Below are 27,309 nucleotides of genomic sequence, written 5' to 3' on the forward strand. Positions count from 1 at the left end.
ATGAGGCCAATTCAATTAGGGTGGATGTGCCCCATTCCCAACAGTTGACAAGAAGGGGTGAATATCAACAGATACTTTTCATGTCTGTGCCACTGTTTTTAATTTGGCCCAGGCTGATAGTTGCTGTAAATCATGTCCAGTCAGTTGATGGATCCAGTCCAGTACTGAGTGATCAAGTAGCTATGTCACCAAAGGACACACACATTACAAGCCCGATCTGGCCTCCTCCTAGAGCAGGGGTGGGCAAACTTTTTGGCCTAAGGGCCACATCAGGGTTCCGAAACTGTGTGGAGGGCAGGTGTAGTGTATTAAATTGCTCCCTGTAGGAATGTGCTACTTACGGTGTACTACTTACGGCTGCCAGTCCTGGTGCTCTGAGCAGCATGGTAAGAGGGGGAACAGGGGGGTTGGATAAGGGGCAGGGGGGTCCAGGGGGGCAGTCAGGGGACAGAGAACAGGGGCGGTTGGATAGGCATGGGAGTCCTGGGGGGGCCTGTCAGGAGGTGGAGGTGTGGATAGGGGTCGGGGCAGTCAGGGGACAGGGAGCCGGAGGGGAGGGTTGGATAGGCAGTGGAGTCCCAGGGGGGCGGTTGGGGTGGGGGGTCCCGGGAGGGGGGCCATCAGGGGACAAGGAGTGGGGGGGTGCAGTAGCGTAGCTGGGGGGGGGAGCAGGGGGAGCAACTGCTCTCCCAAGCCCAGAATTCCCCAAGTGGCACCTTTTCCACTTGTCCATGATTTCGGCAGCGCCACCGTACCACTCCGTCTTTCAATGGCCTTGCGCATGCGCCACTCCATCTTTCGGCGACATTTTGGTGCATGCGCACGGCCGCCGAAATGCCGCTGAAGGACGGAGCAGCGCATGCACAGGGCCGCTGAAATAAGAAATGCCGCCGAAGGACATGCGCCTTTTTTCTCCACCGCTCCTCCTCAGCAGCAACCCTAGCTACGCCACTCGGGGGGCAGGGGGAGGTTGGATGGGTCAGGCGTTCTGAGGGGGGCAGTCAGGGGGCGGGAAGTGGAGGGGGTGGATAGGGGGCAGGGGCCAGATTGTTTGGGGAGGCACAGCCTTCCCTACCAGGGGTGTAGTGTATTAAATTGCTCCCCGTAGGAATGTGCTACTTACGGTGTACTACTTACGGCTGCCAGTCCTGGTGCTCTGTAAGTAGCACATACAGGGAGCAATTTAATACACTACACCCCGGCGGCTCTCGCAGCACTGAGGGTAAGGCGAGCTGAGCCTGCGGGGGAGGGGTCAGGGGCTAGCCTCCCCAGCCGGGAGCTCAAGGGCTGGGCAGGATGGTCCCGCGGGCCACCGTAGTTTGCGCACCTCTGTCCTAGAGCGAAGGGAGGTCAAGTGGTTCAGCACTAGACTGGGACTCAGAAAATCTGGTTCCATTCTCAGCTCCGCCACAGCTGGCCTGTGTTGACCTTGAGAAAGTCACTTAATTCCCTGTGCCTCAGTTTCCCACCTGTAGCATGTTCCATATACTTCCCTCCCTCAAAGGGTGTTTTGTGCGGACAAGCTATACATATCTGGGAGGAGCTCCCTTAGTATAGTCATGTGGCCATGTAGAAGTACCTAGGTGGCCTAAATAGGTGCCCATTCTGTGAAGAGTATGATTTTTTTTTATGATGACCACATCACTTCCAAAGATAAATATGGCCTTTCGTCTTTTAGCACAACTTTGCCATGGTTTTAATGAACACCAGAAATGATCCATCTAGTCCAGTGGAGAGGGACCAGCAGCTTCTGCTTCAGAGGAGGGTACAACCTCCCCCGCCAAAAAAACAACAAAAACAACAACAACCCCAAAACTCCATACTGGACAATAGTGGACTAAACTGCCTATAACTGTGGCCATTAACCAAAATGGTGACGTTTAGTCCTGGATCAAATTAGCCAATTCTCATTCTCTCCATCGTTACTTTGAGACAGAAATACTTATGCTGCAAGTGAAAGTGACTTTTGGTTTTTTGCGTCTTTATTATAAATACTATAAACTCCAGGAGCGGAGGAAGAGGCATAAACCCTCATAAGCCAGCGTATGAACCAACCGCTAATTAATCAGGGGCAGAAAGATTATTTTCCCTGGCAGGCAGGTTATCCTATAACTGCCATTGCAGAGTTTTTGGCATCTTCTTTTAAAGAATCTACTACTGGCCACTCTCAGAGACTGGAGTCTAGCTGGATCCATGAAAATCCCAATGCATAAGAGTTGCTGGTTGGGAACAACGTACATAAAGCTATGTAGGGAAATCGGCACAGCACCTTTGCTTCCATCCCTCTTTCCCACTATGCTGGCTCTAGCCAATGCCATATTCCCCCTGTGCTTGAACACACTCCAAATTTGGAAAGAAAAAATGGCTTATTAGTTCACTGAGCTCAATAACATCAGCTACGTCAGCAAGTCTTACGTTGCCAAGTTACTGCATAGTTCCAAAGTGAGAGCCACAATCCCTTACTGTTGACACAGAGCACACCTGCTGCTGTGGACAGAAGTAATCACATGCCGGTTTTAGCTATACTGAAGGCAGCCTAATAACTGCTGGAAACGCCAGGCAATATTTTGCTAATAAAGAGCCAATGTTAATACCAAGGGTCACTGATCTTGCTGGGACCAAGGAGGACTATCTTGGCAGGAAAAATAAAATTAAAAAAAAAAAAGCCTTAAAATTGACCCCTTGTTTTCTATAAAACTAAACACTATCCCATCTCAGAGAACCTGTTCAGTTGCTAAAACAGCTAATGCTATGCAAGTAATATGGTTCGATGGAATTTTTCCAGGGTAGAGATTTGCATGATGTGGCTAAAATGAATGCAATCTTTGCAAAGCTGAGAACCTGTGGGAACAATTGTCAAAGCGCCATTGACTTCAAAGAAGCTGGAACAATTTACACCAGCAGAGGATCTGCCTGCTGGGCCTGTAAATTGGTCAGCTGTGACGCCTCTTCACTGCTCTGTCACCATTTTGCTTTCTAATGATTTGCTCCTTAACGAGAGACAGGCAAATTTTATTGTATTTTTTTTTTTTTTAGACTCTGACACATTAAAAATTGCCACCACCACTTTAATGGCAGCCAACAATGTGGGAAATGTTGCTGCATCTAGCTATATTTTGTAATGACAAGATTCTCTCCAATGCTTCCTCCTCGGCAGCCTTGTACTCGGTGCAGAAAATGAGCCCTGCGTGGCAAGGTGGTGTTGGGTGAAAGGGGAGTTTCAGAACCTTCTGTGGAAGTGAAAAAAAAATTAGCCTGAAACCGGTTGTAACTGACAGGTTCATTACACTCCTATGCAACCTAGTTTGTAGCAGTGGCTAGCTCTGCTGTAATACTTAGACTAGGTGATCATAACGATCTTTCTAGACTTAAAAGCGTATGGCAGTGGGTTGCAAAATGCCATCATTTTTATTGGGCAGCATTTTATACCCACACTGGACTGGTGTAAGTGGAAAAAAAGAGGTGGAACAGCAGGCCCCTTTCTTCCCAATAAAGTTGTCCATACAGGACTCTTCAATCTGCAGGAAGATGCTAAAAAGACATAAAAGAACCCAAATTCATTTTGATACCAACCTAAAAGGTTTGGTGGCTCACAATTACAATGCAGGGGGCCAGATGATGCTAGATACTATTCACCAGGAGTAAGTGTTACTCTACAAATAGCCCCACTGAAGTCGCGGAGGCTATGGTGGAGTAAAGAAGCTACTAAGGGTGAATAAGGGCATTGGAATTTGGCCCTATCTGCACTAACTTAATGGGCAGAGGTATTTTTTCCCCCCACACCACTTGCTTGTTACTATTTGCTGTCATTGGGCAGCAGGATGTTGTCAGCCCGACACCTAAAAGCAGCCTGGGTTATGGTTTGTTGCTGACGTTTTAAAGATCAAATGATTGTGATCTAAACCGAGTTCTCCCAATGCTATTACCCTTTCGAAGGAAATCAATAAGATCGCCACAGAGCAACTGAGAGGTTGAGATCCGGTACCAGAAGACCATCTTGCCTTGGGCTTCATGTTGCTTGAAAATGATCCCACCCACAGCCTCTCTCTGTCTGTCTCTCTCTCCCTTTCAAAAATGACAGCGAAAGAAAGTACATCCAGCTTCTTCTTACCAAAATGAGCTCAGAGTAATTATGAAGTCAATAAAGCTACTCTGCTTGTAACTGGTCACTGCTTTATAGCTGAGGTCACACTCAGGTTTCCTTATGAGTCCTATATTTAGCCCTCAAATAGCTTCCCTTTTTTAGCACTATGATTCCCTAATTAGGTGTGGATTTGTACCTAAATCCATTCAGTAGTTAGGATTCATCAAGCCTTTATCCCTAGAATAAATATGAACATCGGATAATACATTTTAATAGCTCCAGTCAAGAACTTTGTATTATTCTCTCCCCAGCAAAAATAAACAGATTAATAGGATGAATGCTATAAAACTTATCAGGCAAACTATGTCATAAAGAATACTCCACGGAGGCAGCCAAACATGCAAGGTGTCAGTGAGATTCACCCATTTTTTAGGCATTCCTATCAGCCCCTTGGAAATGGTCCAAATACGCTTGATGCTGGGAGAAAGGAGTGAACCCTCTTTCAGTGGGATATTGGGGGTGACCTGACTCCGAGAGGTTACGTGGAGGGACACTACCTGTATTTGACTGGGTAGGCAGCCGATATTTGTGTTCTCCAGGCCTCTTCGTCTTTGCAGTGGGGTGGGGATTCTGCCAATACCCCCTCCTGGAGCACCTCAGAAGATGTTTGACTAGCTGCAGCAAGTCAGTGGCATTGCAGTTAAGCTCCCATTCTGCTGGTGTTGCTGGCCCCTTCACTGGACTGGAGTAAGCTCGTCTTCGTGGGCACTGTAGTCAGAGGAGGAGTTATGCAGCTTTTAGCCAGGGGGCTGTAGGAGGCACAGGACAATGTTGACTATTGCCTGCCTACCAGCCTTGGGCTCAGAGCCTGAATTTGGCTCCCCGGTGCTAAACCTTTTAGAGGGTGAAAGACAAATTTGGTTAATTCGTTTCTCACCATTGTCAGCATCGTGTTTCCAGGTTCCATGCAGGGCCAGAAATGCAAAGTACCAGAAGGCAGGTTTGCTCTTTAGGTTATCCCAGCATGCAGAGGATAGACCAGAATTACCCACCCTGCGGAATGGCCAGGACAATCTCCTTATCTTGCACAAAAGAGCCAGTGTGCCTTTAAAAGCGGCCTAAGGAAACAAATTTGAATGTGTGTCCCCTTTGATTCTGCAATGTATCAAGAAGTCCTGAAATCTTTGCCTTTTGGAGGCAGGGGGGCAAGGAAGTTCGAAGAAAATCTTTTTTGTTGTTATTGTTAGTTTTAGAAATATCAGGAAAGTCTCATCTTCTCTGGCTCAGCTGGGGGGACTCCTGACAGTGACCCATGTGCAACATGCCTCTCACAGCACTTCACTAAACAGATGAATTGTTAACAGAGGAACCTCTTCTCCAAAGAGCATTAAATAGACATGAGCAAAAAAATTCAACCACCCCGGTGTTTAAGAGTCTGGGGGGGGGGACCATCTCCTCTCAGTTACTTTCATACCCTCCCCTCTCACTTTCCAGTCATTCATAGACTCCTGCAGGTGACACAAAGCAGCAAAAGAAGGTACACACCTAATGGTAGTTTTGGTCTAGCTGAGTCATGCTCAGGCCACACGTGGACGTTTTACTGGTATATGTGGCTTAGGGGAATGCTTTCTTCCCGCTACAGTTACAAGCCCTAGTGTCAACCCAGTTCCACTGGTCTAAAGGCAGCTTGTACCAGTATATTATTCCTCTCCCTGTACTGTACTAACTAGATGGGATAAAGCACCTTTATATTGAGAGAAAGGAATCTACACTGGGAGGTTTATGCCACATTAACTATACTGGTATAAGACAGGCCCGTCGGGCTGGAGCCAAAGCCCGCTGGCGTCAATGGACAGTCTCCCACTGACTTCAATGCACTTTGGAGCAGGCACACAAAGAGCCCAGCCAGGCCAGTGGGTTTTACAGCTGACCAGAACTCACCCCACTCATAGAATCATAGAAGATTAGGGTTGGAAGAGACCTCAGGAGGTATCTAGTTCAACCCCCTGCTCAAAGCAGGACCAACCCCAACTAAATCATCCCAGCCAGGGCTTTGTCAAATCAGGCCTTAAAAAACTCTAAGGAAGGAGATTCCACCACCTCCCTAGGTAAGGCATTCCAGTGCTCCACCACCCTCCTAGTGAAATAGTTTTTCCTAATATCCAACCTAGACCTCCACCACTGCAACTTGAGACCATTGCTCCTTGTTCTATCATCTGCCACCACTGAGAACAGCTGAGCTCCACCCTCTTTGGAACCCCCCTTCAGGTCATTGAAGACTGTTATCAAATCCCCCCTCACTCTTCTTTTCTGCAGACTAAATAAGCCCAGTTCCCTCAGCCTCTCCTCGTAAATCATGTGCCCCAGCCTCCTAATAATTTTCGTTGCCCTCCACTGAACTCTCTCCAATTTGTCCACATCGCTTCTGTAGTGGAGGGACCAAAACTGGACGCAGTACTCAATTACAGTTCTTCACTCTGGTGATGTCACTGAGCCGATACTGTGCTCTTGGTGCGAATACTGTTCGTTTAAGCTTTTAGACAAATGGGAAGTCAAATTTTCTACTTACGGAAATTACCATCTCGACAGACGGCATCAGGAATGTGTCCACCTGGTGGGGCCGAGTCCCAGGTACGTCATTGGGCCGTATATTAGGCCTTTCCTCCACACAACTGGTACACTATGGCGGGGAGCGGTGGAAGCTCCCTGTTTATGGGGAGGTGGAGGGACAGTAGGTGCACTGGGGGAAGATACCAAGACTGGATGGGAGGGAGGGAGCAGCTGGCTCCAGGCTGGGACTGAGGGTCCCAGGGGTTCCTACCCGGTCCCAGGCCTGTTCCAGCCCCTCTGGGTCCCAGACTCCAACTGCTCCAGCCCTTCTAGGTCCCACTCTTGCCTCCAGCACCCTTCCCCCGGGCATGTGCAACTTCCACAGTGGGAGTGCTGGGCCCCGGCAGCATGGGGAGGGACACTAGGCTTCCCTCGAACCAGCCTAGCAGCATTTTCCCACTCTTACCTGAGAGCGTCCACAGTCCATGTCTACACAATCTCTGGCCTGTCTGTGTCAACAAGGGTGCTAATGTGTGCCGGGGCCCCAACCATTTGTGGCTGAATTTTAATCCTGACGCATTTTCGCCTCAATTTTAAAATTTAATCAAAATAAAAATATTGCTACTAAGTTTGCCCAGGAACCTCTAGTCTCACCACATACCAGGCAAGTTTACAAAGGAGCCCTTACCCCCATGAGTATTTTCCTTGACTCATGGGAGTAAGGGTGGCAAGATGGCACCTCAGCCATGTGATGAATGGCACAAGCCTAATATGTGGCAAGGGGAGAATAATTTGCCCCAATTTCAATCTTAACACAGACTTTCAGATTACTAAACTGCAGATTTTATGTTGATGATAATCTTACAGGCTATAGGCCCAGATCCTCAAAGGTATTTAGGCACCTAATGCCTATTGAAATCAATAGGAAACCTAAATACCTTTGCGGAGTCTGGACCATAGTGCCTTCCATCCTAAAAGAGGTGACCATGCTTTACAGACATCAACGGTTATGCAAAGTTGGGGCCCGAGTCAATGGGCTTTGGATCAGGTCCCGTATGCAGCGATCACATCAGTGGAAATACATTAACAGGGCCTGAAATATTATAGGAAACAAAAGGGAGGGAGGGTGTGTGTGTGTGTGTGTGTGTGTGTGTGCGCTTACCAGAAATAAATAATTTGCACATAGACCGGGGCTGTAGTTAGCAATGCAATTCATTTTATTAGTTATAAATAAGGTACAAAAAATCCACCAAAAGTGAATCTAAGCATTTACACAATTTCTAATGTCTCTTCATTTCTTCAATGCACTATTGCTTTAATATTAATAATAAATATTTTGTCTAGCTTTCTTCTATAAAATAGTCTATGTAGCAAAATGTTGCACAGCACAACAGAACAGCAGTAGGATTACAAAAAAGGTGGAAAATCCTTTCACTTGCCCGTGCCATTAAAGGAGTGTGTGTTTGTTTGTTTATTTGTCCACTCATTGCTCTAGTTATCCCCATTACATTTCGAAGGTGCCCATGGGAAAAACAAAACCAGCGCCACATTATGGGTATGTGCCCATTTAAGAACGGTGTGAGATGGAGGTGGACATGTTTTAGCCACAACGACAAAGCAAGCTAAGCAGCATCTTTAAGGGACCAAAAAAAAATCACATCGAAACGAATTATGGGAAAAACTGGCTCACTGCCGGGATAATTTCTCAATTATTTTCTCAGTGATATTCTTATGCAGTTGAACCGCTAATCATTGACATGGCAGCTTTGGCTCAAGGTTAACATTTCACAGCGCCTGCTTCCACCCTCCCGAGCAGCCTATTTGCTTGTTATGGACCAAGCCCATTTAAAAGTGCCCCTCCTTGCCCTGCTGTGGCTGCCGCACTATTCACTGGTCTTGCTGCTGCTATGGTGCCCCCTACTGGAATATGCCCTGCACTGTCTGGGAGAGTGGCACAGCTGTCCCTGCCTGTAACCTTCACCTGGAAAAGGAGGGGGGGGCTATACTGGTTGAATTGACACCACTGAATGGGAGGAAGGTTTGTTTATCTGCAGTTTTATTAGTGGACCAGCAGCTCAAGGGTGGGAACATCACTCCTAGCAGAGCCCTCAGGGTTGTGATAGCTTGTGGTGCTAGGTCTGTCACACAGTGTGTGCTGTCTCCATGCGTGCAAAATGTTTAGAATCAACAGTGGTGCGGGTTCATTAATCCCCTTTTTCTAACTTCAGTTACGTTCTGGGGGTAAGGTGGGCTTTTATTTGGAATGAACTGCTTGGTCTACACAAGTCCCCTGCAGGATTTTAGGATTTAAAAAAAAAATTAAACTCAGCTGTCACACAGAAGACCAACCGTTGTACAGAATTATCTTTACGTGTATTATAGGTGACACTTCTAATTCACAAGAAACCTACTTACACGTATGTGTGTCCCCTCCTTTGCAGAATGCTTATATGACAAATTTCAACCCAAGAGCATTTGCATTGATTACACTGAGTTACTCCTAAGGAGAAAAGGTTTCAAATGGAACGCTGCCAGACTGTTATTTCTCTAATGCAGCTAGCAAGTCTGACCAGATTATATAGTGGGTGTCATTAAAGAAGCAACATTTGCCAGCCGCTACCATAATTTTCCCCCTACATACACCAGGAGACATCTAGTGAAATGATTGGCAAATTTTTTTTAAGTGGCTTCTACTACACTACAAGAAGGATGTGGAAAAATTGGAAAGAGTCCAGCGGAGGGCAACAAAAACGATTAGGAGGCTGGAGCACATGACTTATGAGGAGAGGCTGAGGGAACTGGGATTGTTTAGTCTGCAGGAGAGGAAGAATGAGGGGGGATTTGATAGCTGCTTTCAACTACCTGAAAGGGGGTTCCAAAGAGGATGGCTCTAGACTGTTCTTTGTGGTGGCAGATGACAGAACAAGGAGTAATGGTCTCAAGTTGCAGTGGGGGAGATTTAGGTTGGATATTAGGAAAAACTTTTTCACTTGGAGGGTGTTGAAGCACTGCAATGGGTTACCTAGGGAGGTGGTGGAATCTTCTTCCTTAGAGGTTTTTAAGATCAGGCTTGACAAAGCCCTGGCTGGGATGATTTAGTTGGGGATTGGTCCTGCTTTGAGCAGGGGGTTGAACTAGTTGACCTCCTGAGGTCCCTTCCAACCCTGATATTCTATGATTCTCCGAGTGCACCAATTATATCAGACATCTAGGGTCGCATTTTCTAGAGAAAGGGATTTCCCTTCTATGCCTGAAAAAGTTGTAATCACATGGTTGCACCTTCAACTGAATTGTGGGTACAAGGCCGAGCGCTAGCACTCCTGGCTGCTTGAGTGTGTGTGCAAAGGAAGATGGAAAATTTGCAAAGTTATATACTAGGGTTTAGCCTAAACAGACAAATCTGAAACACTGGTTTTAATACACCCTCAGTGTCTAGAGATGCGGGGACTTATGCTACTAAAGCATTATCTAATGTAGAGGTTCTAATAGAAACCTGATCAGCTGCAACACCTAGACATAATGTGGGAAATTAAGGATGGATTTTTTTTTAGGACAAAGTTTTTTTTTTTTTTTTAAATGTGCATTTAATTTATGCAGCCCAATACAGCTGGACACACAGAATGGGTAACTGTGCACACAATTTGCAGTCTTCCATGCTGAATCCCATCTGCTATCAACCTCTTTTCTGTACAGATACACACCTGGTCAATTTGTTCCAAATCCTACTTCTATCGACGCCACTGACAAAACGCTCACTGACTTCAATGGGGCCATGATTTCAGAGTCTTCGTGAATGTAAATGAGAAAAAAAAAAGCATTGTGAAGATGCCAGCTGAAATTACTGTGTCATTTTAAGTTACAACTTTTTGATGGGGAGAGTAAAAAATGGAGGGTAGGGCTTTTAATACTGATTTATTTTTAAATGATTAAAGAAACAATTTCCAGGCGTCTTCAACACCAAGGCCTAGAGGCAATTTATAACTGTTTCTAACCAGTGGTGATGCTGTCACTGAACCAGCTGAGGCTTGGAAATGTCAGACAATAAAATTACGTGGGGGGGGGGGGGTGAGAGGGGAGTACTCCCAGACCTAATTCTTTGTTGGATTCATGGGTGTTCATTCTACACAGGGGTCCTGCCACACACACGGGAAGGGGCCACACAGGCCACTTTCGGTGGTGCCTCCAGTCTGTTCAGTTTGCACCTGCACCTTCCTCTAGGGGGCTCCAAAGTAACAGCAACTTCCCTGAATTGGCCGGCAGCCACAGCAGACCAATGGAGTGATCGTTCCAAAAAGTGCCCTTTGTTAATCAGCACTCAAATTCCACTTAAAACTTGGACTCAGCTCTCCATAATGGAAATACTGAGAGGTCAGCCTCTGCCGCTGTGCAATTCTAGGGCCCAGGCGTGCTCTACTCCCACGATGAACTCTCTGTCGTCAAGGGACTTCCACACATGGGATGAGCCACAAGGTTGGGCTCTACACTTACAAACACAGTCTGATCATCTCAGAGGGCTGCCCCTAACGTTTGCCTCATCCCCTTTGAAATGCTTAGCTGGCCAGATATGTAGCGTGATGAACAAACGACCACCTTACACACACACACACACGTGCCCACCAGACAACAGACACAGCAGGAAGGAGAAAGCCCATGAAAGTTTAGTTTAAAGGGAACCAGGCAAGGCCAGCCTGAGCTCTGAGACAGTGGTCGCCAAGAAAAAAAAATAGAGCCACGTGCCTGTTTCCCCGCTCACCCATTTGTTGGTCTTGTCTATTTAGAGTGTAAGACATTTGGGGCAGGGTGTATCATTCACTATGTATGTGTGCAGTGCCTAGCACACTGAAGCCCCAATTTGGGGGGCGGGAGGGAGGGAATCCAGGAACTACTGTAATACAAATAATAAAATAATATCCCCAAGAGCCCCGGCACCGTGGCACCGAGCCACAGCTAGCCCTGCTGCCTCTCTCATGCAAGCAAGTTTCATTGACTTCACTAGGGTATTTATGGGAATACAGGCTCGGCCTGTGGTCACATTTCCTCTTCTAAGTACAGAAGGAAACTCTGGTATCTCAGTCACCACTGTGTAGTTGATATTGGCAATCACTGGCTTTTTAATAGTGACCACTGCATACTGAGGAGGAATATGGCCGGTAGAGACTCTCTTTCTAAAGGGGATAACCAGCACTGACTCGATCTGCTGTCAAATCCTAGGTCTATACTACGTTATGATGGTCCAGATGCTGCCAGCCCTCTGAGCAAGGAACTCCCATTGAAGACACTCCATGGGGCTTGCGGGAGCCACCCCGATTATTTGGCTCTGAGGAGTGCTATTTTCCTTCAGTGCATACGGGCATGAGTGAAAGGATCACCGTAGTTTGATTATGAGTGCAAATAATATTTATATATATATGTGCTAAACACAGTCACTATATTGCAGTTTTCCACTATGTCACAGCATACAGAATCAAAGGTTTGCATTTTTATGGAATGTATCCAAGGTAACAGCACCACAGTAATACAGTTTTGTAATCACACACCCTGATTTTTTTTTTGGACATGATAAGCTTCCCCCCCCCACGCCCCATGTTTAATTTTTTTTTAAGTACCAATGCATGCAAAGCATTCCATTCCCAGAAACAATGCAAAAATGAGGTAATAGGAGTAATAAAAAAAATTAGTATTAATTTCTAAATAAATAAATTATAATTAAAAATGCAAAAACAACTATAAAAATAATTAAATAAGAACCCACAATATCTACAAGTTAGTCATAAATTATGATTGTTAAATATAAGGCATTTAAACGCACAAAACCCTGTAAACTATGTTTTGTTTCTAGAGATTTGTTTTGTTTTGTTTTGAAAAAATCACTCTATTAGCTCATTCTACTCATACAAGCTATTTAAAGACAAGGGAACCTGACACACCAAATGCAAATTTCAGACGTTACAAGCGCTCGCGTGCCACGGTATCACTCACTCACACAGACCATGGAAGTTTGGTGCTTTCTTCACCGTTTTAAAAACTGTGCTTGTTCATTAGGCAAATAATAATACTTTCGCATAGACGTAAAACACAGGGGTCGGAAGAGCTCACTTCCTCCCCACTGAATAGTTCATTCCAAGCAAGACCCCGGTCTTGAAAGGTCCTGAGCCCCACCTGCAAGGTGCTGAGTAGCTGTAATTCCCATTCACTTCATTAGAGGATCCTCAGCCCCTCCCCGGACAAGCTCTGCACTGGCAGGACCAGGCTATAACGCATGATGGATTACAGTGCATCTGAAGAGCAACGTCTTGTTTTGCTCGGTCATATTATTTTTTAATGATGTATGAATCTGCTGCTGCTGGAGTGAGGCCCAGGCTATTTATTGCCCAAGGCACTCAGCCCTTCTAGTCTAAGGGCGCAGACCCTCACGGTCAACAAGATAAAGTAGAAACGACCACACGTGTCTCATGTCATCTTGAGGCAAAATTAAACGGTGCTAGAATTTTTCAGAGCGGCGTTTTGCAGGAGCGGTTACCTGCCCCGGTTATCTCGTCCCCCTCCCAACACTGTTCTCCTCACCCGCACACACAGGACAAGAACAGTGGTTCCAAATAAATATTTATAGATTGCATCTTCTTCACCTGCCATTATAAGTTATTATCTTCCCCCCTCCCCACGCCACTACCTGTGTCTAGCAAGACAAATCCGCTGAAGAGAGGGTAACCCTGGGCAAAATTACTGCAGTGAATTGGAGAGCATCTCCTTTGTGAATGCTGTCGCTCGTCCCGGCCCTATCGTTAACTTTATTCTCCAGACTGGAAAAAAATAGATCATGGGCGTCTGGGAGGTCAGCATTTTCCAATTACAGCTCGCAGGAATTCTATGATCTCTCCAAGGGTAATTTATGTTCATCTCCACTTACAAAACATTACTTAGCTCCTACGAAACAGGCACTCATGGGAACGAGAAATCATCCTCCATATAAGCATCTTAAATATATGTTTCTGATTAAAAATCCTCTAGACACTTTTTTGCTCCCCTAGTACATGAAAAATGTATTAAAAGCCTGGAGAATCTTGGCTGTTGATTCCAATCCTCCCGAGAGCTGTCAGATAAAGAAGACTGAGTAAAGCGTCAACATGCACTTAATTCAATGTCTCTCATGGCAAATAATCTGAAATATTTATTTCACAGGGAATGTGGCTCAGAAAGCTCCATTATTTTTGGCACTTCATTGATTACTTCTAATCTTTATTTTGCTCATAATTATAACGGAGACTTCCAAATTAGCGTCCACTTCATTTCAGAGCTCACGCAGTTCATATGTATTATATAGGTGTGTTTTTGTGCATGTACATACATGCACGTCTATAGTTTAAAATTCAGACCAAGTAGTAAATTATCCCATACATCTAAATTCCCATCCTGTACTGAAATGTTCACGTTGTCAGCAATTTCTTATGTACAATATGACTGAACTGTCCTGGTGTTCTCCCCCGCATCTTGTCATCAGAACAACTATCTGAGATTTTCCACAGCAAGGTATGAAGAAAAAAGTGGATTTCTTAAAAACCTGCAGAATTCCACCTGAGCTGTAATCTCCTCTCTTATTCTTACTTTCTAAGCTACAAAAGCTGCTATTTCATGTAAATCGCAAAAGGAAAGAGCAGCAGAAAGAAATTTAGTGCAGGATGCAACTTGAATCAATGCCTTTTCTCCTTTGCCTCCGGGAGCCTGAAAAGAAGGCTAGATGACGGCACAGCTCTGGAGCGTTTAATTAGATCACTTGAAATGTCTTAGTCTGCTAGCCAAAGAAGACCATGAGATTAGGAATTTAATTGTAAGAAGGACATGTTAGTTGTGTTCAATTTTCCCCCTTCTGGATACCTGCTTTAGCAGAAAAGATGGTTTGTGCTTTTGTTTTTGAGAGACGGAAGAATGCATTTCTCATCACATTGCAAGCATATTTCCGGGCCAATTAGTCCTCCAAAAAACTCTTGCAGGATCTAACAACTACGACCAGCTTAATAGGTTCTCTTTCTCCAGCAAGCAGACAATGGCTCTTTCCCCACAGGTGTGGTGTCAGGTTAGCATCTGATACAACTTCCGCTGGGGAATTCTGGGCCTGGTCTGGAGAAATGTGGAACCACCTGCAGCTCCCATTGACATCAACGGGCCATACAGATTGCAGGAGCCACTGCAATTGCACTGGAAGATGAGACGGTGGTAGGAAAAATTACAATAATAAAACACCGAGGGGCCCTCCTTGGATGCTGCGCCCCAAAGTACATCGTTAAGCTATGGAAGCAAAAGAAGCAGAATCAGTCGCAGGATCCTGCCCAATATAAAGTGTCCAGCACCAGCAGATAAGCAAGAACAAAACTTCTCCCTATCATTTTGTTCATTTCATTCCGATTATTTTTTTTTTTAGGCTTCTCTAAATGAGCAACACACTGTAAACATAATCAAAGAAATAAACGCAGACGAGGCAAAGAGCACGATCCTTCTAACTGTAAACAGGAATTTGCTATTTCACCTCTTTTTTTTTTCCTAAAGGTGGGAAGATTTAACTTTTTTTTTTTTCTTTCACCTCTGCCACATTTCAGTCAGGCACCAAAATAAGGAATCTATGAAAAAAATATTTGGTGCAAATTAGGTTAACAGCGACATGTCCACCACAAGATGACTAGGGCACCAAACACAACATTTCTTAAGCTAACATGCTCCAGTTGCTGTCCACAGAAATAGCTAAAGACCCCCTAACATGTGTCTACTTATTCGAGAGGTATATATACAATCCTTGTGAAATCCAGGATTGACAGGCCAAACTAACCACATACTAGTTCCTTCATGATCGATACTAAATCTTCTGTAGCACAGGGCCTTCTAGCTCTGGGAATACCAGCTCCCATGCATTGGACCAATATGGCTGTTAGGATCCTCTCCTACCACTAGATATTGTACCACCAATTCCTCCTTTTCGCTAATGTGCTTGCAGACTTTTCCTCTAAATCAAATGGCTCAGAAGGCAAAATTTTGCTGCAAGGGCTTATGGCCATATGACCTGGTAAGGAAAATGGTGCACCGCATTGGTTCTTTCAGCTGTCAGAGCCAAGTTGTGTTTCAATGTCCACTCTGCAGATCGGGCACTTCTTGCTGGTTGCTAGCCACTGATCCACGCACACTTGGTGAAATAGATGCATACAGGGTAAACGCCTGCAAAAGAGAATCACATGCCTGTTACAGTTGGTGCAGTGATGTACGTGAGGCGGGTGGAAAAAGGCCAAACACAACCACATATAGGATACAGCGAGGGAGAGAACCAAGCATTCTGCATTTAGTATGTTTATAGATTCATGGATTTCAAGGCCTGGTGGGGCCGTTATGACCATCTAGTCTGACCTCCTGCATAACGCAAGACAAAGACCCTCACCCAGTAATTGCTGCATCAAGCCCACATCTTCTGTTTAAACTATGGCAACTCTTTTAGAAAGCTATCCCGGCTTGATTTAAAGAGGGATGGAAAAACCCGCCACATCCCTAGGCAAGTTGTTCCAATGGTTAACAACCCTCACTGGTAACATTTCTGGCCTCTCTATTTGTTGCAGTTCAGTATTGTTGAAGTGTGGCCAGGCTGAGTGGCCTGGATGGCGCTTGCACACACAGCCCTAGAAAAAACAGTCCCCGGTTGCACCCAGCACCTTATTTCCAAGATTTTCAAAGTATCCCACACGCACCCGTAAAAAAAAAAAGTGAAGGGCCAGTGCCTTTAACCCTTGTGCATGTGCCCTTGCATTACCCAGGTGTATGGAGGATGGCAGGGATTGGTCCCTCCATGGGACCACTGAAGGTGCACAGTGCCCCAGAAGAAGTACATGGTGGGGGCAGGGAGAAGGTAGCCATGGCTCTCCAGGCAGCCTGGATTGGGCTCATCTGCAGAAGCAGGCTACCCCTTTCTTGTGTCACAATCCCTTCCTCCTGCATTTGGTGGAGCCCTGTCCCGCTCCCCAGCAAAGGGCCATGCCTACATGCTGCCCATGATTGGACCAAAGTTTCAGCAGGATAGCTCGGCACAGCCCTTACTCAGCTGTACAAGCCAGGAGTAACTCCGCTGATGTTAGGATTCCAGCACCACGTATGTAGCATTGTTGGGAAAACAGAAGCAGGCCCTGAATCTTCAGTCTCATCACTTTATGTCTATGGAGTTGGCTCCTACCCCCACTTAATTCAATGCTGGAATAAAGTTTTGCTAGGACACAAGACAGGACCTCAGTGATAAGCACAGCCAAAGTACAGTAACTCCTCACTTAATGTTGTAGTTCTGTTCCTGAAAAATGCGACTTCAAGCAAAACGATGCTAAGCGAATCCAATTTCCCCATAAGAATTAATGTAAATGTGGGGGTTAGGTTCCAGGGAAATTTTTTTCACCAGACAAAAGACTATACGGATAATATATACTGAGTATATATACACACACACACACACATGCAGTATAAGTTTGAAACAAACAATTTAATACTGGTACACAGCGATGATGATTGTGAAGCTTGGTTGAGGTGGAGGAGTCAGAGGGTGGGATATTTCCCAGGGAATGCCTTACTGCTAAATGATGAACTAGCATTTGGCTGAGCCCTCAAGGGTTAACTTGTTGTTAATGTAGCCTCACTCTACAAGGCAGCTGGCATGGAGGGAGGGGAGACAGCATAGCAGACAGAGACAAGTATCAGAGGGGTAGCCGTGTTAGTCTGAATCTGTAAAAAGCAACAGAGGGTCCTGTGGCACCTTTGAGACTAACAGAAGTATTGGGAGCATAAGCTTTCGTGGGTAAGAACCTCACTTCTTACTTGCATCTGAAGAAGTGAGGTTCTTACCCACGAAAGCTTATGCTCCCAATACTTCTGTTAGTCTCAAAGGTGCCACAGGACCCTCTGTTGCTTTTTACAGACAGAGACAGAGACACACACCGTGACTTGCCCCCTTCCCCCGTACAACAAGCAGGAGTCTTGGGGGGGAGAGGCTTGAGAGCTCCAACGCAGAGGGCAGGAGCAGCACATGGCAGTTGGGGGGAGGGACAGCTCAATGCCGGCAATTGCTAGCCTGCTGGGCAGCTGCAGCACAGGGAACTTAGGGGAGGGAGGAGCTGATCGGGGAGCTGATAGGGGGGCTGCCAATCCACCCTGGTTCCAAGTCCCCACCAGCTAGCTCCAATGGGCTGCTCTTCCTGCAAGCAGTGGACAAAGCAGGCGGCTGCCAAACGACGTTAGAAGGGAGCATTGCGCAACTCTAAACGAGCATGTTCCCTAATTGATCAGCAACGTAATAACGAAACCACGTTAACCGGGATGAATTTAAGTGAGGAGTTCCTGTATCTTATTGCAGGTTGGTTACTTTAGGGTACAACAGAAGGTCGCAACCATTCCAGGCTGTCTGCAGCATCGTTGTGTTGCCATTCTGGCTCACGGCAGCGGGAACTTTATGCCAAGAAATCCAAAATTTCCTAAGTGGCCATGACCCAGCTTCCAATTTTGGGTGCTCATTTAAGGCTCCGAAAACTCTGGTTGTCGTCCCCCTCTAACCTCCCAAACACACATGCACTGAGCAGCTGGATTAAAGAGGAACCTGAAGCAAAACCCCAGATCCAAGCATCCCTGAACTTAAAATCTAGGTCTTCCTATAGCCACTCCCGTCATAATGGGTTGAGTCCAAAATCCAGATGCAAACACCCCAGAACTAGAGAGACTTGCACACAGATCGGAACTGTGTGACTTGCCACCGACTTAGCTCTCCAACAACCTGGCTCCTGCCGCCACACAAATACTGATGGGCACTGAAATCTGCAGTGCTGTGGGCCTAAAAACACAGGGGCCCAGAAACAGGTGACCAAAAGCAGAAGTCACTGTCGACAACTTTGCCCTAGTGCTGCAGCATAGCTCCCTTTGGCCCCAGTTTATAAAATGGACTATGAGAGAACCCTAAAGATGTTTCGCTTCCTACAGACACCTGCACTCAGAGTATCAAAGGGCGCTCACCAGAACAAGAGCATTGGCAGCCCGGTCTTAAAAACATACTCACGCAGCGGTGAACGATTTCCAATAAAATCAAATCCAAACCAAGCAGGAAATGAATGGAACTAAGCGGGGGGGGGATCTGAGAGCCAGAAAATCTCTGTGGGAAAGATCATACCTCACGTCTTCTCCGTCTTCAAGCATAGACAGACAGATTGTGCATTTCTCATCGGTGTCCGACTCCTCCCCATCCTCCTTCTCAGCTTTGTCTTCCTGTGGTCTTCTCTGTGACAAGGTTAAAGACGTAATGTAATTACACAAGGAGAGACTCTGACTCGCTACTGTTCTCTAAAGCCTCTGCAGCTGGAGGAATCGGAACAGTAAGCGCTTCATTGTCAACTGAAAGGACCCACCAGGTTAGGGAAGCCTGCCCAGACAAAATCCACAGCGGGATGGATGCCAGTTCCTACTCATGCTCCAACTGTCAAATTGTACCAGGAGAGGAAAGGCAGACAGAATAATGTCAGCGTCCCAAAGGGGCCAGGCAGCCACTTTCTTATGACTTCTATGATTAAAGTCACAGTCATTAATGTCACAATGAATGTCATGATTCATTCTTAGGTACTGAAACCTCCACAGTCTCTTGAACATTTCCAGTGAACAATAACAATCCCAGTTGAACCCTCAGATATTCCAGCACAATTCCCACAGATGCTACACCTGTATATCCCAGGAGGTATCTGCACACATATACCTGCCAGTTATAGTTGTTTCCTGTAGACTTTAGAAGCGTGACCCTTTCTACACAACTCAGCATTCACTGCAGTAACTTCCATGCCACTAAAAATACCCTGGTACCAGGGCCTCCGCCAGCAATTCCAGGCCCCAGGGCAGAACAGTCAATGGGCCCCCAGACCGTGTGGACGCAGTCCGCCGGACATTTGGCCGGCGCTGCACCTGCGCTGGCTGGCGCCCAGCAAACTACCAGCTGTGCTGCTGGGCGCGCTCTTCCGGCATGGCCAGGGCTTCCACATGCCTGCCCGGTAGGGTTGCCAACTGTCTAACTGCCTCACCCCCTGCCCCACCCCTTCCCTGAGGCCATGCCCCTGCCCTGCTCCTTCTCCGAGGTCTTGCCCCTGTTCACTCCATCCCCCTCCCTCTGTCGTTTGGTCTCCCCACCCTCACTCACTTTTAAATTGCCCAGGTCCTGAGGCAATTGCCCTCTTTGCCCCCCCTCTGTCAGCAGGCTTGCTGGTACCACAAGGACTCTGGAGTGGCAACTGTTACTTGTCTTTTGCTAATGTCAACAAGCCCCAGCCCCATTGTGCTTGGCGCTGTACAAATAGAAAAAGTGTCTTTAATGGAGCTCATAAATGAAAGTAGAATTCAGCCCATGAGCTTTTCCCATTGTTTTCCATACTTTCCAGTTCTACTCACATTCCCTTTCCTGAGAGAGAATGATCTAAACCCAGCCCAGCAAGTAAAACAGAGTCAAAGTCTCAGGTCCCACTTTCCTTCCTCCTCCCTTGTAGATCAAAAATAAAGTGACCTCCTGGAGTTTTGCTCACAAAATCTGGAGATGTCACTGTTCCTGAAGGGAGAGTGCAGATTCGCTCATCATTGCATGAGTCTTCCTGGTGTGGGACTTGGACTCAAAAGGGACATATACGTACACCCGCAGCTTTGCCTGTGTGTGTGAAATCTGCAGGTGCTACCACTTGTGTGGATAAATGACAAGAGTTTACACACACACACACACACACCACACACACACACACACACACACGTGTGAGCACTGAGACTGAGATTGCTGAGTGGGAGAAGGTTGAGGCACAACCAGCTGAGCTACCCTGGCACTTTAGTCTACAACCCCCACAACACATTATAACCAAACATGAGATGAACCATAGGGATTGTGGATTTCAAATTCCTCCCATCTGGATTTGAGGCTTTGGTTTGGGCCTCAATCTAACCTGAATTTGGCGCGCGCGCGCACACACACACACACACACACATCAAGTTTCTTCCCATTTCCTATCCATGAGTAATCCTGGGACAAGAATGATTACATGTTTCTCTAGCAGCTAAACTCATTCCCTTAGGAAGTGAAAGTCAGACCTGCTGGGAGAGTTGCCTGTAGACTCAACCCTGGCAGATTTCTCACCTTTTTGTACTTGTGTGGGAAAGTGAACCTCTCGATGGTGTTCTGCACAGCTCCCCGGTTCACGCTGCCTAATCTGTCTTCCAGCTGCAGCAGCTCCTTAAGCAGAAAATATCCACAAGGCATATGACAATCTCCCAAGACTATCCCTGCAGATTCATTCTGCTTTGTGATGAACATAGAATGTAAGGTTCTTTTCTTACCATTTATTCAGAGAAAATATAATCTCAGGTTAATAATACTATGTTTCACTTTCATGAAGTCTTTTATCATAAGAACATAAGAACAGCCATACTGGGTCAGGCCAAAGGTCCATCTAATTCAGTATCTTTCGACAGTGGCCAATGCCAGGTGTCCCAGATGGAATTAACAGAACAGGGAATCATCAAGTGATCAGTCCCCTGTCACCCATTCCCAGATTCTGGCAAACAGAGGCTAGGGACACCATCCCTGCCCATCCTGGCTAATAGCCATTGATGGACCTATCCTCCATGAATGTATCTAGTTCTTTTTTTAACCCTGTTATAGTCTTGGCTTTCACAACCTCCTCTTGCAAAGAGTTCCACAGGTTGACTGTGCGTTGTGTGAAAAAATACTTCCTTTCGTTTGTTTAAACCTGCTGCCTATTAATTTCATTTGGTGACCCCTAGTTCTTGTGTTATGAGAAGGAGTAAATAACACTTCCTTATTTACTTTCTCTACACCACTCATGATTTTATAGACCTCTATCATATCGCTCCCCGAGTCATCTCTTTTCCAAGATGAAAAGTCCCAATCTTATTAATCTCTCCTCATACGGAAGCTCTTCCATCCCCTTTTCTGAACCTTTTCCAATTCCAATATATCTTTTTTGAGATGGGAGGAACACATCTGCACGCAGTATTCAAGATGTGGGGCATACCATGGATTTATAGAGAGGTAATATGATCTTTTCTGTTTTATTGTCTATCCCTTTCCTAATGATTCCCAACATTCTGCTAGCTTTTTGACTGCTGCTGCACATTGAGTGGATGTCTTCAGAGAACCATCCACAGTGACTCCACGATCTCTTTCTTGAGTGGTTACAGCTAATTTAGACCCCAGCATTGTATATGTATAGTTGGGATTATGTTTTCCAATGTGCATTACTTTGCATTTATCAACATTGAATTTCATCTGCCATTTTGTAGCCCAGTCACCCAGTTTCGTGAGATCCCTTTGTAGCTCTTCGCAGTCTGCTTTGGATTTAACTATCTTGAGTAGTTTTGTATCATCTGCAAATGTTGCCACCTCCTTGTTTACCCGTTTTTCCAGATCATTTATGAATATGTTGAATAAGACTGCTCCAAGTACAGACCCCTGCGGGACATCACTATTTACCTCTCTCCATTCTGAAAACTGACCATTTACTCCTACTCTTTGTTTCCTATCTTGTAACCCGGTACCAATCCATGAGAGGACCTTATCCCATGACAATTAACAGACATGGGCCCAAGCCACAGAATCCAGACCTGGGTTTCTGACACTTAGAAGTTCAGGGTGTTTGAATCAACAGTTTTCAATCAGGCCATTGTCTACAAATAAATGATTTATAAAACATTAGTTAATTCTCCATTCACACCTGTGAAGTAGGTGGAGTCTTATCTCCAGATAGGAAAAATGAAACAGAGAAATTAAGTGACATGTTTATGGCCACACATTGAGCCAGAGCCAAAAGCAGGACCCAGGAGTCCTGGTACACAGGACTTCATTGCCACCCACATTGATGATTTAGTTGGGAATTGGTCCTGCGTTGAGCAGGGGGTTGGACTAGATGACCTCCTGAGGTCCCTTCCAACCCTGATATTCTATGATTCTATGATTCTATGATATTAAAATGACATGTTTTAAAATAATCTGGACACAAGTATTTTGCCAGATAAGTGCTACTGTCTCTGTATGTTTCACAGAGAAGGTACAAACTGGGCCAAAGTTTCAAAACAAGCCTGCCTGGATGTACACCTGTAAAATGTGAGCTCCCAATTCTTCTGTGCCCCACACCTGGATTTGTGTGTGAACCACTAGGAGTCTGATCCAAACCCCCCTGAATGGGAATCTTTTCATTGACTTCAATGAGCTTTGAATAAGTCCCTAACTACATCTATTTAGCGTTCCTGGACCTAGCACATATATTCCAGTTTGGAACAGCTGTTCTATAGCAAACAGTTTTAAAAATGTATGACAGGACATATGCAGGTTCCAGGGGAAGCAAAAAGGGGTTAAACAATCATGTAAACCAGAAGGTACCTACTTCATAACTTTCCCTTACGGCAGACGTGTGCCTGTTTGGATTCAGTCCCTGAAGAGCAAGTAACTGAAGCTGAGGATAAGGGTAGTTTCTGATTTCATGGACTACCTGTGCGGGAGGGGGAAGACAATCACGTGTATTAGCACATCAAATCCTGACTTCAAATCAAATCTTTTTAAAGTGCAAAACTTCCGAGCAGACTGACAACTAGTTTGAGGCCCAAAATGAAGATTTCTTTTAAAACGTAGAAATCATAGAGTTTTTATTAATTAAATCTACTCTCAGGAAAAATACAATTGTGATTTTTTTTTATTTTGTGTACAGTATTGCCAACCCTAGGCATTCAAAAATCATGAGATCAGCTTAAAAATAATCAGCAATACATTTCGGGTTCTGTTTATTTGTCCTGTGGTTTTTAGCCATTTACATAGCATTTGAGTCACATTGTCAAGCTTTTCTTTGAAACCAGGAGAACTAAAAACTTACTTTAAAGAAAAAAATGAAAGCTTGGATTCTCACATAGTCACGTGATTCCAGGAGCTGGGGGCTTTAAGAAAAAAAAAAAGCCAGACAAAACCCCCACCAAATATCACAAGACACAATAAAATTGCTATGGTTGGCAACACTGTGGGTCAACATCCAAAACACAACATCCTGCTAGCAGGAGAGTATCACTAAGGCTATGTCTACACGAGCACTTTTGTCGATAAACCTTGTCAGTCAGGGGTGTGAAAAAACACACCCCTGAGCGACATAAGTTATTCTGCTAGAAGCACTGGTGTGGACGGCGCTATGTTGGTGGGAGATGCTCTGCTGTCAACATAGCTACCGCCACTCATTGGAGTTGGGTTAATGATGCTGATGAGAGAGGTCTCTCCCATCGGCATAGAGCGGCTGCACGGGAGACCTTACAGGGTACAGCTGCAGCGGTACACCTGTGCCGCTGTGAAGTCTCTAGTGTAGACATAGCCAAAGTGAAACTGATCATCATCAGTGTCGAGTGAAGAGCAGAAAGTTAACAAACAGCCGAAAGGTTGTCGAGGATATTCCCAATCCCCATTAAAATCTCATTTTGATACAATCACACACAAACTGGAGAATGGGGACTTCTCTTAAAGAGTCACAAATCAGGAGAGGGGCCCCAAAACAGCATTTGTTTTTGAGAGCAAGCTTTTTGGGGGGAGGATCTGACTGATGATTTTTGAACTCATACAATTAATATCACAAATGGTGAAAAGTGAATAATTCGTTTAATTTTAACATACTTGCAGGAGTTGTATTGGTAACACCTCGTCAAAAAAATACCTGGGTGATCTTCATGCTGTTGGTCTCCTTTAAAATGCTACTAGGAATAGGCTTCAAAGATTTGTGTCAAGGATCCTTTTAAGTGGAAGGAGATACAGCAGGAAGGATTCTCAGAGATGCAGAGACTTTAAGGACAGAAGGGACCATCATGATCATCTAGATTCTAGTCTGACCTCCTAAAGTCCCTTTACACCACTCTGGCACTACAAAGGGATTAAATTACATTTAAATATACTTCAAGGCTGCTTTACATTGCCAGAATGGTGTAAACAGTGCTTAGTCTGAATGAGCATCAGGACCAATTATTGACTTCAATGGAGTTAATCTGGATTTACAGTGGTTTAGCTGGGAGCGGAATTTACCCTAATATCTACAGTGGTACAGTGTTCCATCTCTTTTCCATTCTGTCTAGATTTTGTGGGCCAGCTAGTGTAAAATCGGTGTAGCTCCACTGAAGGTAATAGAACTAATCCAATTTACTTTTCCTGCCCAATGAGTACAATGACGCAACCTTATCCTCTCAGGCAGACTCCCTCCCACAGCCAGAGATAAGTGGGACTCTTAGAAGACAGGTGATGGAAAGATAACAGCCTTTATTTTGACTGCCTTCTGGCAGACAATGCATAAAACATTTCCAGGCAGAAGTGTTTCACTTACCATCTGCGTTGAGGATGTGTTTCTGGGGAAATGGTGCATTCTAGACGTAGCTAAATAATGTTGATAGTGCTGAGGAACTGGCCTGACCTGGAACTGGGCATGTGTCAGTCCAGCATCAACACTAAGATCCCTGTAAGAATGAGACCAAAAATACATATATACAGAAAATAGGGTTACCATATTTTGTGCCTCCCAAAGGAGGACACTCCACGGGGGCCCGGCCCCGCCCCCAGCCCCGCCCCAACTCCGCCCCTCCCCAAAGTCTCCGCCCCCTCCCCTGCTTCCCGCGAACATTTGAGTCGCGGGAAGCCTGAAGCAGGTAAGGGGGAGTGTGGGGGGAGGAGGTGCGGCCCAGGCTGGCCCCGGCCCTGGGGTGCCGGCCCCGGGCCACCACCCCCAGCCCGGCCTGGCACCGCCGGCCCGGCCCCCGAGTCCCCGGCCCGGCTGGCGCCCCCGATCCCCCCGCCGGAGGCCCCGGCCCTGCCGACCCGGCCCCGCCGGAGGCCCCAGCCCTGCCGACCCGCCCCGGCCGACCCGACCCGACTGGCCCCGGCCCCGCCGGAGGCCCCGGCCCGGCCGACCCGGCCCAACCGGACCCGGCCCCGCCGGAGGCCCCGGCCCGGCCGACCCGGCCCGACCCGGCCCCGCCGGAGGCCCCGGCCCGGCCGACCCGGCCCGACCCGGCCCCGCCGGAGGCCCCGGCCCGGCCGACCCGACCCGGCCCCGCCGGAGGCCCCGGCCCGGCCGACCCGACCCGGCCCCGCCGGAGGCCCCGGCCCGGCTGACCCGACCCGGCCCCGCCGGAGCCGCCGACCCGACCCGGCCCCGCCGGAGCCCCCGAGCGCCCGGCCCTGCCGGAGCCCCCGGCCAGGCACCGCACTGCGGGCCCGGCCCGAGCCCCCGGCCCGACCCCCGAGCACCCGCACCGCCGGCCGGCATGTCCCGATTTTCCCGGACATGTCCGGCTTTTTGGGCTTTCCCCCCGGACGGGGATTTGGAGCCCAAAAAGCCGGACATGTCCGGGAAAATCCGGACGTATGGTAACCCTACAGAAAATATAAATCCAATCTTCCTTTTACATGCCTCACTTTATTTCTGAGCCCTTATACGCTGCCAATTACAATTCATAGTATGCTCTCACATACCGGGCACGCAGTTCATTAGGTCCCATTCTCAGCTACAATGGTGCAAATCCAGAGTGATGCCACTGACATCGGTAGTTACTCCACATTTACAGCACTGCAGTAGAGCGGAACTAGGCCCGATTCTCCACGGTCTTGCTCTTTGTGCAAGTCACTTACACCTTGTCAAGGTAGTGTAAAGTGGTGGCAAGAGTCATGATTTGCATATGTGCAAGGCAGTAGAGAAATAGGCCCACTGGCTTCATAGGTGGATGAATAAAAATTTAGTAGCCTTATTAGTCCCCCAGGATATGACGGGTAAGGCAATGTGAATCAACTGGTTCAGAACAGGCCAGATTTTGTTTTCGCAGTGTAAATCTGGAGTAATTCTACTGGCTATAGAATCTGCCTGTTCCACTTTATTCTTTTATTAATACTAATCATACTTTGCTTAGATACTTTACAAACATAGGAGATGCCTCCCCCGCCACTAAAATGCAATCACTTCCAATGTGAAACAAAGCATCCGTTTAACAGAGTACAGCAACAGTGGCACAGGGAGAGAAGAACTGAAACTACAAGGAGAATTTTAGGTAGGCAGAATAATACCAAATTGGAATTAAGCCAGAACACCGCTAGGACTTGGTCAAATATGACGGTGGGAACTTTAACACCACCACATAGTCAAGAGCTGGAATTCACATAATATTCAAAACTGGCCCAGCCCATAGAACAGAACCCCGAACAGATCACAAAGGTAATGGTCCAATGCTGACGCAGAGTCCCACCTACAATGCTTTCTGCAGCACTTATGTAGTCATTGGAGTTTTACCATCCCAGGGATAAGCTCATCTGCAATTGCTTGGCTTATGAGAGCACAGTGGTTCATAGCACAAAGCGAGATGGTACCCTAATCAGTCAGGTGCCCAAAGCCTCTGAACTGCGAAATTATTATTAAAAGAAAACAAAGACAAGGAAGCCATATATAGGAGAGGGAAAGGAATACATCTGAGGGGAATGGGGCAGAAAGTGGGCTGGAGTCATAAGGATAGAAGTTCATCAATTTTAAAGCCAGAAAAAAACATTAGACCGTCTAGTCTGTTCATAGATTAGATCATCATCTAGTCAGACCTCCTGTGTGACACAGACCAAAGAATTTAACCCAGCTACTCCT

At 46.4% G+C, this 27,309-nt stretch overlaps 1 protein-coding gene across 1 annotated transcript in view; it reads right to left on the reverse strand.

Moving 5' to 3' along the window:
* Positions 1–7,828: 7,828 nt before the first annotated feature.
* ARK2C (arkadia (RNF111) C-terminal like ring finger ubiquitin ligase 2C) overlaps positions 7,829–27,309 on the reverse strand; it is a 119,776-nt gene continuing 100,295 nt past the window's right edge. Inside the window, exons 4-8 of the mRNA XM_054033081.1 lie at positions 25,015–25,144; positions 23,056–23,160; positions 20,790–20,885; positions 18,804–18,910; positions 7,829–15,835 (exon numbers count right to left, since the gene is read on the reverse strand). Of these exons, the coding sequence (XP_053889056.1) occupies positions 15,718–15,835; positions 18,804–18,910; positions 20,790–20,885; positions 23,056–23,160; positions 25,015–25,144 (556 nt within the window). The 3' untranslated portion in view covers positions 7,829–15,717. The remainder of the gene's footprint in view (positions 15,836–18,803; positions 18,911–20,789; positions 20,886–23,055; positions 23,161–25,014; positions 25,145–27,309) is intronic.

This window comes from Malaclemys terrapin, chromosome 6 (genome assembly GCF_027887155.1).
Source record: "Malaclemys terrapin pileata isolate rMalTer1 chromosome 6, rMalTer1.hap1, whole genome shotgun sequence".
Lineage (NCBI taxonomy): Eukaryota > Metazoa > Chordata > Testudines > Emydidae > Malaclemys > Malaclemys terrapin.